Genomic DNA, 17,448 nt, shown 5'->3' with positions numbered 1-17,448 from the left:
ATCTAATCATATTGTAAAAGAATAATCTAATAGTGAATTTTTAGATGAAGACATGTAAAAGATTATAAATATAGCTTCAGAGAGAGAGAGAGAGAGAGAGAGAGAGAGAGATGAATACATGAAAAAGATAAGACAGCTCGGTTAGATGTTGAGTTCCACTGAGTGCGTTCCTCCCAAGTAACACTGAACTGGCAAGCAGCACCGGTCGGTCCAACTTTGCTTAATGTTTAAGCTCCTCAGCCTAATCACAAGCGCAGGTGGCCCCCCGACACTTTGATGGCTCGTGGCTTTCGTAGGACAACCAACAACGAAAGCCAATGCTTTATTTACACCAAATCATGCAAAAGGTTCCCCCTCCATGACCGTCCATCACACTCCAACTTTTGATCTCAACCGTTCATTTACTATGAGTATAACAATATTTAAACAAGTTTTAATAATTTTCTCTGATGGAAAGTATTGATATCCAAAGCATGCAATCCTTTTTCTTTTTCCCGTGAATCAGATGGTTTGGATGATTCATGCGAGGGTGTTGATGATGATGATGATGGCCCACCGTTCCAATCCAATCTATTTCATAAGCAGGCCCAGAAGGCCCATAGGGCAGCCCATAAAATAGTCCCACCCAGCGTTGGCTTTGGGGCTAAAATTATTATTCCAATCAACCCCGTTAATTACAAGCCACGTGTGAAAGAAACTTTCTTTTTTTCTTTCTCTCGATCGCATACCTCTCTTAATTATAAGCAATATAGTTTTGAAATTAATATATTTACCCTAGCAAAATTCATATAGCACATACATCCCTCTAATTAACATCCATCCCTAAAATTCAGATTAATCATGACTAACTAAAATTTGACACTAGATAAGTTCAATTAGAAAGTAGAAACTATAGTTTGATATCTAAAATACTCTTAATGTTCTAACAACTAAATTTCTAATAGATGTTAATGATGTTTAATATTTCGACCAACCACAATGGACATATGAAGATTTTTAAATTTTACAAAGAGATATATGCTAAACTGAAATTAATTGTTTTGAAGCGATATGTAATTTTGCCTCACAGAATAAACGGCAGTAACAATTGATGCTAATACCAAATTTACAAGTGGAAAAAGTTTCCGCGTGGAAGGAAGGAGCAATGCGTCCTCCTTTCTCTTCTTACTCTTCCTTCCTCCTCTCCATCCCCTGAAGTAAGTAATGGCAGTCCGTTGAAGCAAAATCTTACACATCCATTTAAGGCCACATGCAGTTGACAAGCATTTTGGCTCTGTATAAACAGTATAGCTGGCTGCAGCCTTATTGTTTGTCTGTAAGATTGTGTCCATATGAGATGTAATCTAAAACCTGAAAGGAGAATGAAAGAACAACACTTTAAATTTTGCCTGAAAAAAATAGAAAAAGCAACACGACTGTCGTTTAAGAAGAATCTAAAATGCTACTAAACCATATGGAAAGATCGCATGTTTCATTGTGTGCAGATTTGCCCCAAGAATAGAAAAGCAACAGAACTGTGGTGTAAGAAGAGTCTAAAATGCTACTAAACCATACGGAAACATAGCGTGCTTCATTGTGCATATTTGCCTAAAGAATAGAAAAGCAACAGAAATGTGGCTTAAGAAGAATTTAAAATGCTACTACACCATACGGAAACGTTGCATGTTTCATTGTGCAGATTTGCCTGATGAATAGGAAAGCAATACAACTGTGGTTTAAGAAGAATCTAAAATGCCACTAAAAGATGAGGAGAAAGTATCTGAGGATCAAAGCTTCCAAAAAGCAGTACAGTGATATTTTGGCAAATAAAAAGAGAGGCATTTGATGATTAGGTCCTCACATAAGTTTTGAGAAAAACAATTATTTGAAAGAACCTAGTTCATAAATTTTCAGAATTTAGTTAAGCGGACAACACATCCCCAACAACATAATCTATAAATAAATGTTAATTCTTGACATACATACTAATTCTCGAAACTATGACAATTTCAACTTACGATTTACCACACAACCTGAGAAATTGTGAGTGCAACTGCCATTGAAGTTACCACAAATGTAGGCTACTGTTGAGTTAATCAGATCCTTTTCTTGTTCCTGCTTTAACTTTGCATATTCATTATATATGGTAGATGAGAAGTTGAGTGTTATATACCAGATATACAGAAATCACCCAGCATATACAGAAATCTCCTCTTAAATTGCTTCATTCCTAAATATGACTATAAGGAATTTCAGACTCCATAAAATAAGACGAGACAACTTAAAAAGACTCTCAAACAATAAACATGATATATCATCAAAGGGAATTCAGTGAATCGATGACAACTATAATTGCAGTAACTACGATAATCATCCGTAGTTGACCGCAAACCAATTGTCAGTTCATTGTATGAATCAGAGAAAAAATAATTAAACATTTTGCAAATCTGTAAGTCTCATGACTTAAAGGCTAACTCCAAATTAACTATTTGAGAAGATGATTAAAAAACCACTATCCTAAACAAAGGGTGGCCTAGCACATGAGGCATATCACTGAGGTTTGGAAAGGATCAACGTATACAACCTTATCCTACACACACAAAAAGATCATTATCATGATTTGAAAATAGATCATAACAGAACTATCTTATCGTAGCAGACTTGTCCACCAAAAGAAAGATTCAATATCCACAAACTCTTACACAACCTGTTGATAGAATTAGCTGGTCAGATCAATCTATTAACATATACATGTACACAACATAGCAGATTACATAATCCACAGGAATAACCCATAATGTTCGACTAGACCTTTATTACAGTTCGTGGAAAAAAAAAAAAGATGTACATCTCAGAAACTCTTAAGTTGAAATTTTTGATATTAACATTACTTTCCAATTGATCTAAAAAAGGTAGTGTCTTAATTTGGTATTTGTGAATTCTCAGACCAATAAAAAATACAATTCAGGACCAATTTTAGGTTGCGATGCTATTGACACTTTATGAAACATGCTGCTCACCATACAAAGTCTAAATTCTGCTGGTGGTTTAATCATCTAAATGCCTGAACAAGAACAAGTATTTATGCATCATGACATAGGACTGATGTACATGCAGAGAACTAGAATATGTAGTGGATATTCTATATAGTTTGTTATGTTTTCTGTTTCATGCTTTAGAGTTTAGACTTCTGCTTAGCTTCTGTTTCCACATTTCCACACATGTGCTATTTCCAATTGATTTCCTATACATGCAATTTAATTTGAGATAGATGTATATTAATTTCTTCAAGTAATACTAAAGAATGGGAGATTATAAATTTTAAACCCAAAACAATTCTAATATTTAGGGAAAGAATTTTTCAGAAGTTTTTTGCATGACTATAAAAAGTTCTGTTCCTCACTATAGAGTCAACTATGTCCTATGAAAATATTTAATAAAAAAAATACTGACAATTAAGGATTGCATGTGTCGAGTATGCCAAAGTCCATGCCAAGACAATAATGCTGGCTAGCCTAAACTGTGCTGATCTGTTCCAATCAACAATTGCATGTCAATATCAGCTTAAGTTGTATTTATCAATTCTCAAGTATTTACAACAATATTGTTTAGAAATAAGGATCTTCATTGAAATATTAGTATGCTTCCTCGTCAGATTGTTATGGTCGTACTTTTACCATCATTTAACCAAGATCAATGGGCTTTATATGTTCTGGCCGATAAAACTTGTTCTGCATAGATTCATGCCTCCAACCTGGATGGACAGCCCTGTGAAGGTCAGATATCCCAAGAAGTCAATCCCTATTTGTATATATTCATTGTGGTAATTTTATGGTGCTTTGAGTCCAGCATGAACTTGTATATGCTACGAGGTTATATTTTGGAAAAAAATTCAAGTTAGAAAAATTATTTAGTCATCTAGGTTCGAGTTTAAGAAGTTCCAAATAGGCTGCGGATAGAATTGCGCACATCGAATCTTCTATTAAGTTCGGAAAAAAGAAAACTGATGTAAATTTAGCTTATGATCAAGTGACTTGATTGTGACTTTATTCATGATCTAGTTCACATAAAAATCAGGCTACTAGTGCGGATGGAATGAATCAATTAACGCTACTAGTGCTAGTAGAGATAGAAAGGACCTAAAACACTTTGTTAAAATTAATTAAAACAACCCTGATCGCTCTTAGTTTGACTAGTGATATTTGCCTAAATTGAGCTAAATAGAGAGATAAGATCCATGTAGCTTACTCTAAATAGTTGGAACTTTATGACATATTGTTGTTGGGATGTCCTATAAAGTCTTTCTTTATCTATCTCTTTCATTGAAGTTTCCATTACATAGTGAAACAGTCCAGAGTCAATGTATTTAGGTTGTAAAATCTGACTATGCGCATAAAAGGTCAGTCTGAATTTCATGTCCCTGTAATTTGTAGATAAATATGTTCACCTTGCTATCATAATAACTCAACTCTGTAATTTTAAAGATAATCATGTTCCCCTTGATATCATAATATTTCAGCTAGGTGTTCGAATATTCAGAAAAAAAGATATATGCCTCTTACACATTTGACCCAAGCTTACGCTTGGTCCTTGTATTCCTTAAAGTATTCCAGTGCTTGCAAACTCATTTAAGCCTAGGATGCCTGGTTGTACTACTACTATTACGAATGTATAGGGAAATTTATGAAGAGTTGAAGTCGAAGGATTCAGAGCAGCAGAAGGATAAAGGCTTCGGAAGCAAGACCAGTCAAGTCTGACTCTTCTCAAGAGCCAACTTAACCATCTGCAAGACAAGGCCTTCAGCCACTGAATAAAACCGATGTAGAAAAGAAAGGATAATTAACGTTTGACTGGGGAAATGACAAAACAAGAAGCAATCAACTGAATATGACTTCGAAATTTGGAACTATCACAAGAGGATGATATCATTAGAATATAAATAAGATAAATCTTATTGATGTTTAATTAGCACTTTGCATGTAGCCTTCATTTTCCAAGTTCTATGATAATGAATTTTTATCTACTTCAAATATGTAGTACAACCACGGATAATATGCATAATGTAATACTTTATTAGCTTGATTATAAACATTGTTCAACTGTAAAATGGTTATGGCAGATAGAATGTGGTGGACTAAGTGATTCCTCATAAGTCATTCAGCTTAAAGACAACAAGAACAGCTACTTTTGATAGTACTGATGGTGTCAAAGACAAGGTAAATATTATTTGTTCCAGATCCACCACTAAGTGGGATATACAGTCCTCGTGGTAGGGTGACTAATGGATGATATGCATCATGGTTGCCAATAGCAAAATAGCAGGATCTTAAACTCAAAATAATCTAGATATCTAAAAGTTTAACAGAACTCCAGAAGTTAGAAGAGATGCATGTTTCTACCTTAATACCTAAATAATTTCAGCTAATATAAATGTCTTCTCCTATATTTATGAACATAAAGAAGGGATCATACTAGCGTATTTAATATGCATTAATAGCACTAATTACAGGATTCAAATTAGAACTCTGTTTCTCAAGTTAGAAGGAATTAATAAAAAGGAAAATTGGGAGAACTAACATTGTTCTCCTAATTCATCATGAATAACTCAAAATGCCAGGACAATTCATAGGACTACTTTATAGTTGGGCACTCCATGACCTAATCATGGACTTACTAGGTATCAGTTGGTATATCTTTTCATTGTGGCGACAATTCAGAAGATCCTTGCAACCAAAAATTTTAAAAGCTCTACTATCTAAGTTATTACTTCAATTTTCCTACCATATAGTTATCATCCAAAAGTTCCTAAATGAATTTGCTGGTAGATTGCTCAATGGTCTAAGAACAACCTCATCTTGAAAATAATTTGATGAAAGTGACATAACCCTAATTGCTTACTGTTACTAAAAGTATCTTAGCAAGAAAATCCAAGTGCATAATCTGATAAGCCAGTAAAAATCTAGTTCCTACAACTAACATGGACTTTGGGCTCCTATATGAAGCTTCTTTTTTGTGTAAATGCAGAAGGTCCAAAAATTTGAAATACAGTATGATGAATCCTTTACCAAATAATATCCTGAGCTGATGAACAATGCAGACAAACCTAAGATCCTTCAGATTCCTTGGAAGGAAGTCAATCATGCTCTTTCATATCAAAAACGAAGTCAACCTAGTCCAAAAGTTGTCCATCTTAATGAGAGGTCGATTCTGCCAGACAATCTATGGACTGTTCCACCTAAAAAATTAAAATTATTGTCTAAACTAATACAAGACACTCCTCACGTTGTCAAATCCTTATTCATTAAATTAAATCGATTAAAAAAAAGCAATGTAACAAATTTAAGGAATTATAGAAGATGAGCAATACACCAAAAGTGTCAGCCTACCTCAGTGGGTAAAGAAAATAATAAAAATGTCGTCTTCCATGGTCAGACACCGAACCATTCCTTCAACCACAAACGACAGAGAAACAAATGAGTGGCTGGACCACCTAAGGTGGACTGCAATAAAACGAAAAATATCATCTTCCAAAACAACTTGTGGGGTTTTTTTTGCAACAGTCTGTTTCTCGGTGTCATACCAGATAAAGGAAAGAGAGACAACCAGGAGGAACCAACTATAAACTAGTAAAGTTATGAGTTCCACAAAGTCAAGCAACAAGATTTTGAGCCATAAGGATAGTAAACCCAGGAGGGATCGTCATGGAATAAGCTACTGCAGCCATGGTACCACCTCCAAGTGGAGGCAAGAAACGAACACTTCGGTGAAGATTAAAAGAACCTGACATCTTGATATGGAAAGGTCATGAAAGATCGCTCCCTTTCGCTCAATTAGTTCATCTAGTCAACCAAGGCACGTGGAATGAAAAATATGAAGATAGTGAATGTGGCCGATAATTACCAAACCCTGAATGAAGAAGTACCTGAACCATTCAGGAGTTGTCATCATCATCAAAACCGAAAAGGAAGGTACTTCATTATCCAAAACAAGAAACATTTATGGCTGTAAAACGAAGCAAAAAAATAGAATCTTTGAGTGCAAAGATGGTCGAATGAAAGAAATAAGGGGCAAAAACACAAAAGCGAGTGATGCTTACGGTTCATGGAGTATCATCAAAACTAATACTTTCTCCAACCTGGCAAAGAAACATCCGAGGCAAATGAGACATGATCACAACAAAGGGGAAAACATGCTTAGAAGAAAGAGAACCTTACAATTCATAATGTGTAACCAAAACTGAACTTTTCTGCAACCTGGCGAAGCTACTGCAGAGATGAATATTCGAGAGCACCTATTCTCCATACCCATTAGCTTACCACCAAACCCCAGTCAAGACCAGCAAAAAACAAAGGAGGAACAAAGAAAAACTAAACAAAGACGATAAAATAGAAGAGGGGAACAAGAAGGAAGGTAAAACTGGCAGACAAATGGCTTCCGTAATGGCCGAACAGTCGATCTGCTGAGCGAAAGGCCTAGCGCATGTACTCTTTCTGGTTCCTTGCTCTCTCGCTCATCCACTTCAACGCGATCCGAATAGGGGCAGGCTGTACTCTCTCGCCTTCTCAAAAGTCACGCTCTTTCCTAAAATTCCCCCAAGTATTAGAAAACTGTAGCATTAGAAATCGATTACTATCACTTGCAGTTCCTTGGAGCAAACGAAAGAACACATGAAAGAAACAAAGAGGCATAGGCAGATTAAAAAAAGAACAACTTGCGTCAATCTCTACCTCGAAAACCATCAACCATCCACCAGTCTTCGTCAAACATATCCGACGAGCCAACATTAAGATCAATGGATGGAAACTCCGACAAGAGACCAGTCATGGACAAAGGGCGGAGGGGAAAGGCACGGGTCTCCAAGCCTCGCTCTCGCCGGAAGAAAAGTACAACAAACGCTGACTGACAGGAAGAGAAGTAAGCACGCAGCGGAAACAGCACCGTCTTGTGCCATTTCAACCCGATGCGTGCTCACTCTCTTCTGTCAACCGCCCTTCGCCACACATGAAATCTCAACCCTCCTCCCTTCCCGCTGCAGACAACGCAAAGAAACTAACACCAAATCCAATCCAATCCTATCCTCCAGCTCCTCTTCGAGGTTCGTCTCACCTCTTCTCTCGCTCTCCCAGTCCCTGCGATCGAGAAATCGAAGGGGATTCACTTGGAGCTGGTGTTCTCCAGATCAAGAGACTAGGGATTGAAGACGGCGACCGTACTCGCTTCCCTCGCTCTCTCTCTCGTGGCAATTATTATTAGGAACAGAACGATGCACAACAGCATGAACCACGTGATTAGGCATGTAAGAAACGGGACACCTGGATTCGCGGGACCACTTGATTGGACAATAAAGGTGGGGTCTAGGTAGTTGGGGCGGGGGACGATGGAGAATGGGGAGTTCGTCGAGTGCGGGGGACAGGTACGATTCCAGAGTCCGCATTATTTCCAGTACGCGGACGTTTGCGGATACTTGGAAGCTTCAATTACCCAAGAAAACACCAAATCCATGAGCGTACCTGAGATGTGGGGTCCAACTTCCTTGTCGGCTGTTGAATTGATTTGACTGGGGGTTGGTGTAGCATTCATATTCATATGGTGGAGAATTATTTTATTTCGTAACTCATCGTCTATTTGTTGTTTGACTTGATCAGCTAATGTCGTGCCGTGGCAATGTTATAATTGCATTCGGAATTGATATTTGAAAGCACACGACTCGTATTTAATTGGATCGGGATCCGGATACGGATCCCGTAAAATTATCGGGTTTGGATTGAGAATCGATCCAATAACATCTGCGTAAACTTATCGGGTTTGAATTTAGATTTGATCCAATAACATCTGCCTGCACTGTTATTTGAAACTCGGGACGTAAAAAAATTACCAACAAATCATTTCAAGCCACATCATCATTTATGTGCCACGTTTCGCTATGTGATTTGCCAGAATCACACGAAGGACCGCTGCAACTTTTTTACGCTTTCAGTCTGCAAAGGAGATTGCGAGTCGCCGACCTCTCTGGAGGGCCGCGTGAAGCGAGTCGCCGTCGCTCCGACGGGGCCCCTTCGGCTACAAGATTCCGTCCTCTGACTCCTCCGCCTATGGCTGCCGGCCGGCTCTTCCCTCGATCTCCAATGCTTCCCGTTTAGGCAGCAGAATTGATCCTGGACCTCCTCCTCCTGATGGTCTTCTTCTTCTTAGCCCTCACCCTCTTCCTTTACCTGGGTGTCGAGTTCCCCAGGGCTTCCCCTCTCCTGTCGCCGCCGCCCAACAGGGCGTCAATTTTCGTGGGTCTCATCCGCCATCACAGATCGCTTCATCGATTAACTTTATTTCTTTTGGCGGAATACTTATGGTAGTGCGATTAAGCTGATCCCCGGAGAGGACGAAGTTTGGGGTTGCACTCGCGGGATCTGCCGTAGAGCTCCAGGAGCGGCAGCAGTCTGTTCGATTAGCTGGCTACTGGTACTCTCTAGAATCTTCATTGCATCTTTCTTCATCTTCTTATTATTGTCATCATATACCTTTGAATCAACATCATGGATTTCTGCGAACGATATGTGATTGTTTTTAGATCTATATTAATTTCTGGTTTGAATATTGATACGATACCATTCGACATTTTAGTTGTTTATTTGAAAATTGATGATTACCTTCTTCATAGTATCTTTAAGGCAAAGGTTCATTTTGAGTATCTAACGTTAAAGAGTAATTGAGTCATTCTTTAATCACTTTGGTACATTTTTCTGAGCTGGATGATCAATATTACTAGTAAAGGTAGTTTACTAGATGATTAACATAATGGAAGATGAAACAGTGGCAACCATCTTGTCTGATTGAGAGATTAGAATGAATTAGCAAAGATTGGACAAATCAAGATGGTTGTCCTGCAAACAGGAGATGAAGATGAAAATAACATTTGCGCAGAAGTAAAGACAATAACTCGATGCCTCTTATATCGGTATCTGATTTGGAGCTGTGCAACGAATAAGGATTCTTGTAACCAACTTCCATTAATCTTTTTCTAAGGATGTCTTGTTGTTATTAGATGTCTACGAAGTTTAGTACTTTAATTGATTTTTTTTTTCATTCCACTTAATTTAATTGTAATGTTTGCTAATGTAATTAACCATGTAGTTTGTGAAGTCTCCACCTGATTCATCTACAAAACAAGATGATGTTATACTTAATGAACTCTCATAATCTACAACTTATGAAAACACAAAAATGGCCACACAACCTCCTGCATGCTTCAACCAGGAATGGGTAATTTGGCAGTTTAGTGTTCTTTATTATGTTCCTTATTAACTTATAGCATTGAACTTGCTGTCTACCTTGTCAGTTTAGGGGCTACTGGGATTCCTGCATATGGCTTGCATATCTACTTATATACATTCATTGGCCTTGATTCTTTGTATCCTGCATTTGCCCCGAACACAAGTGGTTGTTAATGACATAAGCTATTTTTTCGCCTACACCTAATTGAGCAGCTAATTTGGTTTTGGTGCAATATTCACAAATTCATTGATACAAAAGTTACATTTGGTTCACGTCTTTGTAATATGCCCATTTGATGCAGACTCTAAAAGTGAGCAACCAAATAAGGGACTTATGATTGCTGCATTTGCAAAAAAGCCAAGAACCACCAGCCTGTTTTGGGTGTTTCATAAGTAGATGCATGAATCATCATGTTGCATCATCCATGGATGTAAGAATTCAAACAATCCCTAAAATCATCGTATCTGAATTGTCTTTAGTTTGATGGAGATGGAGTATCTTCGTTAATTGTCAATTGTCTCTTTTTTTGGGTCTACCTCCCAGAATATGGTCTACTTAAGATCATAAGTAGTCCTTAGATCTTCTATAATCTTGTATAATATATATTCTGCAAATCTGGATTTATTTTACATAGCATATCTATGCTGGCTAACCTTTTCAGTGCCATGATTATGCTCACTATTCTTTTGAGATTTTCACTTATTTCTCTTCATTGCGCTGATGCCACAGCCAGGTGGATGCTTTGATTTACACTGTAGTATATGTGGTTTGGATTTGTGTACATATTAATTTGACCAAATTTTAAAGTTGTCAGTTACTCGTGTCACATATCCTCCCTCCTTTCTCAATCTTGGGACCTGCTTGAAGGATTCAGATTAAACTTGGGTTAATGGCATGAGAATTGTGTATAAGAACATGGCAGAGAAAAAGAAGAGTAAAAGGGAATTTGAGAACTAAATGGTAAAACATGATACATTATAAGAACATGGCAGAGAAAAAGAAGAGCAAAATGGAATTTGCGAACTAAATGGCAAAACATGACATGGAAGTTATTGCTACTAAGGATGCTGTGTAGCTAGAAATCAGCATATGAGAAAAAGAGTATCGCCTAATGAGGTTAATAAGATAGATGATGGTGTAACTAAGTAATATAGAATGAGAATGATTGCACATATAGTATGCAAGAATGGATATGGCCTCAGTGGTGACACTTCAGTTCTATGGCAAGGGACATTTGACCACTTCAAGCTTTTTACAAGCAGTCATGGAAGATTAAAATGGATGCAGAGGAAAATAATGAGAAATAACATTATCGTTATTGAATTATTTGAGGATGTTGCATTCAATAACCTAACCGACAACAAAATAAAGATCCATATAACTGACATAAAATAGTTGGAATGAAGATTTGTAGTTTGCCTGGGTGTCAATATACGTGAAAGCGATAGTATATAAAGTGGCAATCATTGAGACACTTTGAAGTAGGATGAGCTTAAGATGAGTAGACGAAGTTCTTTTTTTAGAATAAAGAAAGATAAAATAAGAATAAAAGACAATAATAAAAAGAGAATATGAAAAAAAAATTAAATAACTATCAGACTCATGCGCTCTGGCTGAAGGAGAGAATTCTTCGGATGAAGACGAAGCACTTATACATGCTCATGATGATGTAAATGGCCTCGTACCACACGTACATAATATAGTAATAAGCTTAAACTCATTTTACTTATTCATTGTACAATGTTCACTACATTTCATTTTCCTCTTAAGCCTCGAGTCCAAGAAAAAAATAAAAAAATTTATTTTTCTTCTTTACGAAGAGAAGTCATTTGTCCTGAGTACAAGAAAAATTTTATTTTTCTTCTTTATGAAAAAAAAGTCATTTGTCCTACAGTTCACTACATTTCATTTGCCTACAAGAAAAAAATGAAAATATAAAAATAAAAAAAATATATCAAGTCAAATAAATCATTTGTCCCTCCCTTCCACGAAGAAGATAACACTCTGGATTTGTCTTAGAAATAAATCATCATCAAATTTTTTCATCTTTTTCTTCTTTATGAAAGTTGAATTCAAAGAAGTTAACACTCCGAATTTGTCTTAGAAATAAATCATCATTAAAATTTTTCCTCTTTTTCCTTATAAAAATTGAATTTTTCCTTTTGATGACATTTTTTATTGATAAACTTCTATTTTTGTAGAGATGAATAAAATCTTTTATCAAGATTTATAATGTTCAATCAAGATAAAATTTTAATTTTTTAATCTTTTTTCTTCTCCTTGGATAATTTAACACTATAAAATTAAAAAAATTCCAGACTTTATCATGTGGCAGGTTAAGATATATGCGAAATAGCTCATAAACTAATCGGGTTTATTCAAATAAGAGATGTTCTAAATTGGTCCCACATCATATATTTTTCAAGCTTGATCCATGCAAAATCATACCTGAAAATTTGAGATCCTTACCTATTTTGTTGATAAAGGTTGGCCTTGTTGTGGTGGGTCAAATCCCAGCATTGAAGCTAGCACCAGCTTCCTGATCTTTTCAGGTTGCATGAAGTCTTGCAATTGCAATCTACTTTTCGTCATATACAGGCATGGTTTACCTTGGTGTCGAGTAACTGGAACAAAAGGAATTTTTGCTGGCTCTTGAAGTCGCGGAGAAAGGTCTTTGATTTCTAGAAGATGGATTGTGGACTGGAGCTGCTTCCAACAGATATAGGTGTTCTTATGACCAACACCAGTATAAAAGACAATCATCATCCAAGTTGCTGCAATGATTGAATGTCACTCAATGAAAAACCAATGGTAACTGCACTGCTGAAAATGGTGCTTTTGTTTTTCTTTGTGACTTATTATTATCTCTATTTTGTTTTACTGGTCAAGACCTCGATATATTTCCCAACTTTTCACTGCTCTGATTTGTCTCTTGGTGTATCCACAGGTGAGCTCCTTTGGAGGAGAGGGAGAGTTTAATACTGGAGACCTTTGGCGGTTAGAACTGCTTCAAAGCAAAAAATCTTGTCTTGATATGCATCTTACTGGTCTATATCACTTGTCATTGTCCACCCCTTTCAGGTTGGAGATCGAGAGAAGTGGGAAAACATGTAGACTAGACCAAAGGGTAAGACTGCATCACGTTGATACTGGTGGTTATCGACACAAGCATGACGAGATATACGCGAAAATGGACCACACAAATCTCGGTTTCCAAGTGTCTTACTTCAAAAAAAAAAAAGAATAAATAAAACAACATCACAAGAAAACTCCAGTGGATGAGTTAGTACACAAGATACTGGTGGTTATCTTGAGTTTGTCTAATTTGATAGCTTTTAGCTGACTTTCTGTAGTTTTGACATGCGTGCAGGTCTCTTGAATTTGTCAGAAGCAATCTATTAATGTCCGGTTAGCGGAGCTGAGACTTTATCTTTCGATCAATGCAACCAAGTGATGTGCTACCGAAATATTTTCTGCATTACTTGCTGCTGGAGTGACTTCCAAATGTAACTGACCTGAAAGCTTCAATAAGATGGCCTATTGAGCTTGTGCACATTCACCAGCATGTCGATCGTGATATTTCTCACATGCAGCAACATGACAGCAGCTATTGAAGCGATGATTCGGAGTTAGCATGAAGAAACTCTGTTATTGGCAGTTTGTTCAATCTCGAAGGATCAGCATAAATCGCATTGACTTGTGGACTGCCCTTCTCGGTAGATCTCAGGTCAGTGGTAGCTGCTTATTCTGGGCCATAGTTGTCATTTTTATATGCATACATATATATTGGGCTGGATTGGTGATTCAAATTGCAGGCCCAAACTGCCAAGTTTGAGTCTTCTGCAAGTGAACGTCGTCAATCTTTGGGCTCGACCTATCGTTGATGAAGTCCTCAGAAACGAAACCATAATTTCCCTCCTCTATGTAAGTGTCATTTTTTTTTTTTTTTTAAATACTGTTTGAAACTTTACCTCTTGTCCCATTCTCCAAAAGAATCAAAGCTTTCAGCTCACGGGCTGTTCGGCAAAGGACTGCGAGGCTGCAGGGTTGGTCGGCTTAATTTCCTGGCGCTCTCCAACCCTCTTCTCGCTGCTGTCAGAGGGTTATCAAATCATAGCTGCCCATCTCTAATGCAGCAGGAAAACGAAGACTGATAAGGTAGATGGCTCTCCTCCACCCTCCTCCTTATTCCTATCAACAGTTCACGTCGCAGTACCGGAACAGCCAGATCAGTACACCAAGGGAATCTTATCATTTTCTCTTTTACTCGGTCGCCACACACTGAGAAAGCCCAGTGCATGTGGCAGGCAGCTCGTGAGGCGATGGTGAATCCCACACACAAGCCGGGCCACCAACTTTTCGCTGATCGATGCTTTTATGACTGCTGCTGCTACTGCCACCGTTATTACTGTTACCGCTACTATTTTTATACAAAGGTAAGTGTTGAGAGTAAAATTATACTTATTTTTCACTTCATCATTCAGAAATTGATGAGCCTCTTCTGATATCACTAGAAAACCTAATTCATGTTCCTTGATTCGTCAGCGAATGTATGATAGAGGTGCTTCATGTGATGATACTAAGAGGAGAGATATCAAAATTTTCCTTGGATGGTCCTCATCTGATGAGCCAGGTTTGTTGAGAGTTTATAACTAGAGTAATAAGTGAATATTTTTGTTATGATAATTATCATAGTAATAACATTTACAATTCATGATTTCATGATTGTAGAGGGATCTTTGTTAGAATATGTGGTCCTTTTATAATTGAATAAGATATATAATAGAATAACTAATTGGGTTCCGTTCAGATATTTAGTCAAGACTAAGTCCACTACGGAACGATTCCTCGGAAATATTCTTGATGGGAGGAAATCTATCTCGTTGTAGACCCTCTGTTCTCGCCTATAAAAGCATATAAAAAGACAGGATCTCTAGGGGTTGAGGGTGTGTTAGTGTGTTAGAGCGTGATAACGTTGACACGTATAGACGTACATCTCTGTTGATGGATTCAGTTATTCTCTTCGAGTCTCTCCCTGAAAGGAAGAGAGGAGAAATGGTCTACTCTCCGTACTCCCTGCAGATTCCGCAGCGCGATCGGATTAAAGACGGAGCCTGCAGATTAAAGATGGTGCTTAGCAGATCTACAGGATCTCTGAACATATGACATCAAAAGGTATGTATCGTATAATTAGATCTATGTATTGATTTCAATCCTGACATTTAGGTCATTTTCGCATTAATGACATAGCATAATTATAAATCTTCATGCTTACAATCTTATGTTCTCTTTCATGATGACTACCATATTGTTCTTATCATATCATAGTCATGACTCTCTGGTGCTTGATAGGAAATGATACGAGATATTTGATAGGGTGTGGGTTAAAGATGACTCTCGGAATGACTCCTTAGGACCAATTAACCTTTTTATCTGTGTTTTTTTAACTCAAGGGACCAGACCGTATGGTGTGATAGATCACTTCCTTTTATCATGTCAGAATGGACCGTCCTTCTTCCTGTACTGAGATGGCGGCTGTGTAGACATATGTTTAGTACTATAAATTCTCCTTATGAATTGTTAACGATGAAAAGTTAATGCTGATATTTTCTTTCGTTTCCAAACTCATCGTCTCTTATCATTTGTCAGAAGGAAACCACAAGACCCATCCCATTTGCAATTATGTTGATATCTGAACGAAGAGGAGACTAAAGTGACTTCAACGTTTCTCCACGGAAATAAAGGCGATGGTACCGGTCCTTGACTTTCATTTCCCATGAACTGGTCCAAGGTGCGTGTACGTCTTCATCAATGGTGGAAAACTTATCGATTCCCAGTGATCTGGTTGCCCTACATGACTACGACAGGTAAGGAAACAACAGGCACTCTCGTGTGTATATATGTGTGGCGTCCTATTGATTTCCCCACTGTCGATGCTGCCAAAATCATTTTTAGATATTCAAAGGACAACAACGCATGGCATTTTCTCTCACGACAAGATTTACATTATTGCTCACCGGTTATTCATATAATTTACTGCATAATCTAACAAAATAAACAGATATGAGATAAATCAATCCCCTTGAAACAATGGGATTTGATCCTTTACTATGTATACTTGCTCGGGGAAAAGTTGATTCCCTGCATCAATCCAATTTACATGGAATTGATGGATGTTTGTTAACACCGATCAGCTTTGCTCGTGACGGATGGATGCATCTTTTTAACATATCCTGCTCACCCCAGACAAGATGGCTGATTCTTCTGTCGTTGTCTGAATCCAAATCTCTTTTTGGTGCAATCCGTTCGTCCATAACCTCTTGTTGTTCACCCATTTCATTGCTTCCTTTTGTTTTCATTTTTGGTCTCGTGTTTCATCTCCATCTCCTGATATGATCTCATCATCCTCGATCAACATTGGGATTTGGATTCGATCGCTTATATAAACATAGCTTATGAGCTTCTTACTAATGTGCACAAACAAAGTCACCATGGCTTTTGATATTTTTTTTTTTATGAAAACTTTAAAGAATAATCACAATTTCCCTTATTTCTCTATTTAATTTTCTGTTATATTTACGCATTATCATTTGCTTTTGTACGTGGATCGTATTCAATTATGCATAGATATAATATGCACAAATTTACATCAGCATTAAGCAATTATATATATAATAAAGCTAAGAATAGATTAAGATGTCCATCTTCCTTTTTTATATATGGTGAAGGACACAAGAAAGTTATACCGATGTGGATATGAAAGTTATATGATAAGATTTGTCATTTACTCTTAAAAAATAATATAAAATAAAAAATTTAACAACTCCTAAAATTTGCCCAAATGTCTTGTAAAAAAATAGATAAAAGAAAAAAAAAAGAATAAGTTGATTAGGTCAAAGAATTTATTCTTATATGATCCAACCGCATTGGATCTCTCTTCCAACAACACAAAGCTGTCTTTACATATATAGCCTTTTAGATTTCAAATTATTAAGTTTATCCTTTTTTTTTATATTACACACACACACACACACACATTTATTATCCTCACTTTACAATTCATTCAAGAAAAAAAAAAACTTAACATAAGCATGACTAACTATATAAAAAAATATTAGTTAGTTTGAGTTAAGAAAATATTTAAACTACTCCTATATTTCTTTTAAAAAATATTATCTAGAATTATTTAATTGACAGAAA

The 17,448-nt window shown here is 36.8% G+C and overlaps 1 protein-coding gene and 1 long non-coding RNA gene across 27 annotated transcripts; one reads left to right on the top strand and one right to left on the bottom strand.

Moving 5' to 3' along the window:
* Window positions 1-1,031: 1,031 nt before the first annotated feature.
* Window positions 1,032-8,240, bottom strand: LOC135634352 (uncharacterized). 26 transcript variants are annotated; one of them, XR_010495329.1, is made up of 8 exons: window positions 7,707-8,240; window positions 7,194-7,560; window positions 7,076-7,114; window positions 6,902-6,981; window positions 6,760-6,818; window positions 6,366-6,425; window positions 3,433-3,509; window positions 1,032-1,350 (listed from the first exon to the last, which is right to left on the bottom strand). XR_010495329.1 is itself a non-coding variant. In XM_065144762.1 (7 exons), the coding sequence occupies exons 3-7, from the start codon at window positions 7,080-7,082 to the stop codon at window positions 1,106-1,108; spliced, it is 411 nt and encodes a 136-aa protein (XP_065000834.1). In that variant the 5' UTR covers window positions 7,083-7,114; window positions 7,194-7,560; window positions 7,707-8,240; the 3' UTR covers window positions 1,032-1,105. The 26 variants fall into 26 exon arrangements, 1 of the variants encoding a protein (XP_065000834.1); XR_010495317.1 differs by having other exon boundaries at window positions 3,433-3,747; window positions 6,765-6,981; XR_010495318.1 differs by having other exon boundaries at window positions 6,765-6,981.
* A 700-nt stretch (window positions 8,241-8,940) lies between these two features.
* Window positions 8,941-16,264, top strand: LOC135633793 (uncharacterized). The gene is made up of 9 exons (XR_010495153.1): window positions 8,941-9,435; window positions 12,735-13,059; window positions 13,196-13,245; window positions 13,330-13,530; window positions 13,619-13,975; window positions 14,064-14,406; window positions 14,556-14,684; window positions 14,794-15,423; window positions 15,898-16,264. It is a non-coding gene; the product is annotated as an uncharacterized LOC135633793 (long non-coding RNA).
* Window positions 16,265-17,448: the final 1,184 nt, after the last annotated feature.

The sequence above is a fragment of the Musa acuminata genome, chromosome BXJ3-3, assembly GCF_036884655.1.
Source record: "Musa acuminata AAA Group cultivar baxijiao chromosome BXJ3-3, Cavendish_Baxijiao_AAA, whole genome shotgun sequence".
NCBI lineage: Eukaryota > Viridiplantae > Streptophyta > Magnoliopsida > Zingiberales > Musaceae > Musa > Musa acuminata.
Note: the sequence above shows the minus strand (reverse complement) of the source record. Positions and strands in the feature narration are given on the sequence as shown.

Bases quoted from the DNA above. Each gene is read 5' to 3' on its own strand.
- LOC135634352 (XM_065144762.1), bottom strand. The intron at 6,426-6,879 runs GTAATTATCGGC...TTGTGGTTGAAG, and splicing joins ACTTCTTCATTCAGGGTTTG to GAATGGTTCGGTGTCTGACC. The intron at 1,351-3,432 runs GTCAGTATTTTT...TTCTCCTTTCAG, and splicing joins GACACATGCAATCCTTAATT to GTTTTAGATTACATCTCATA.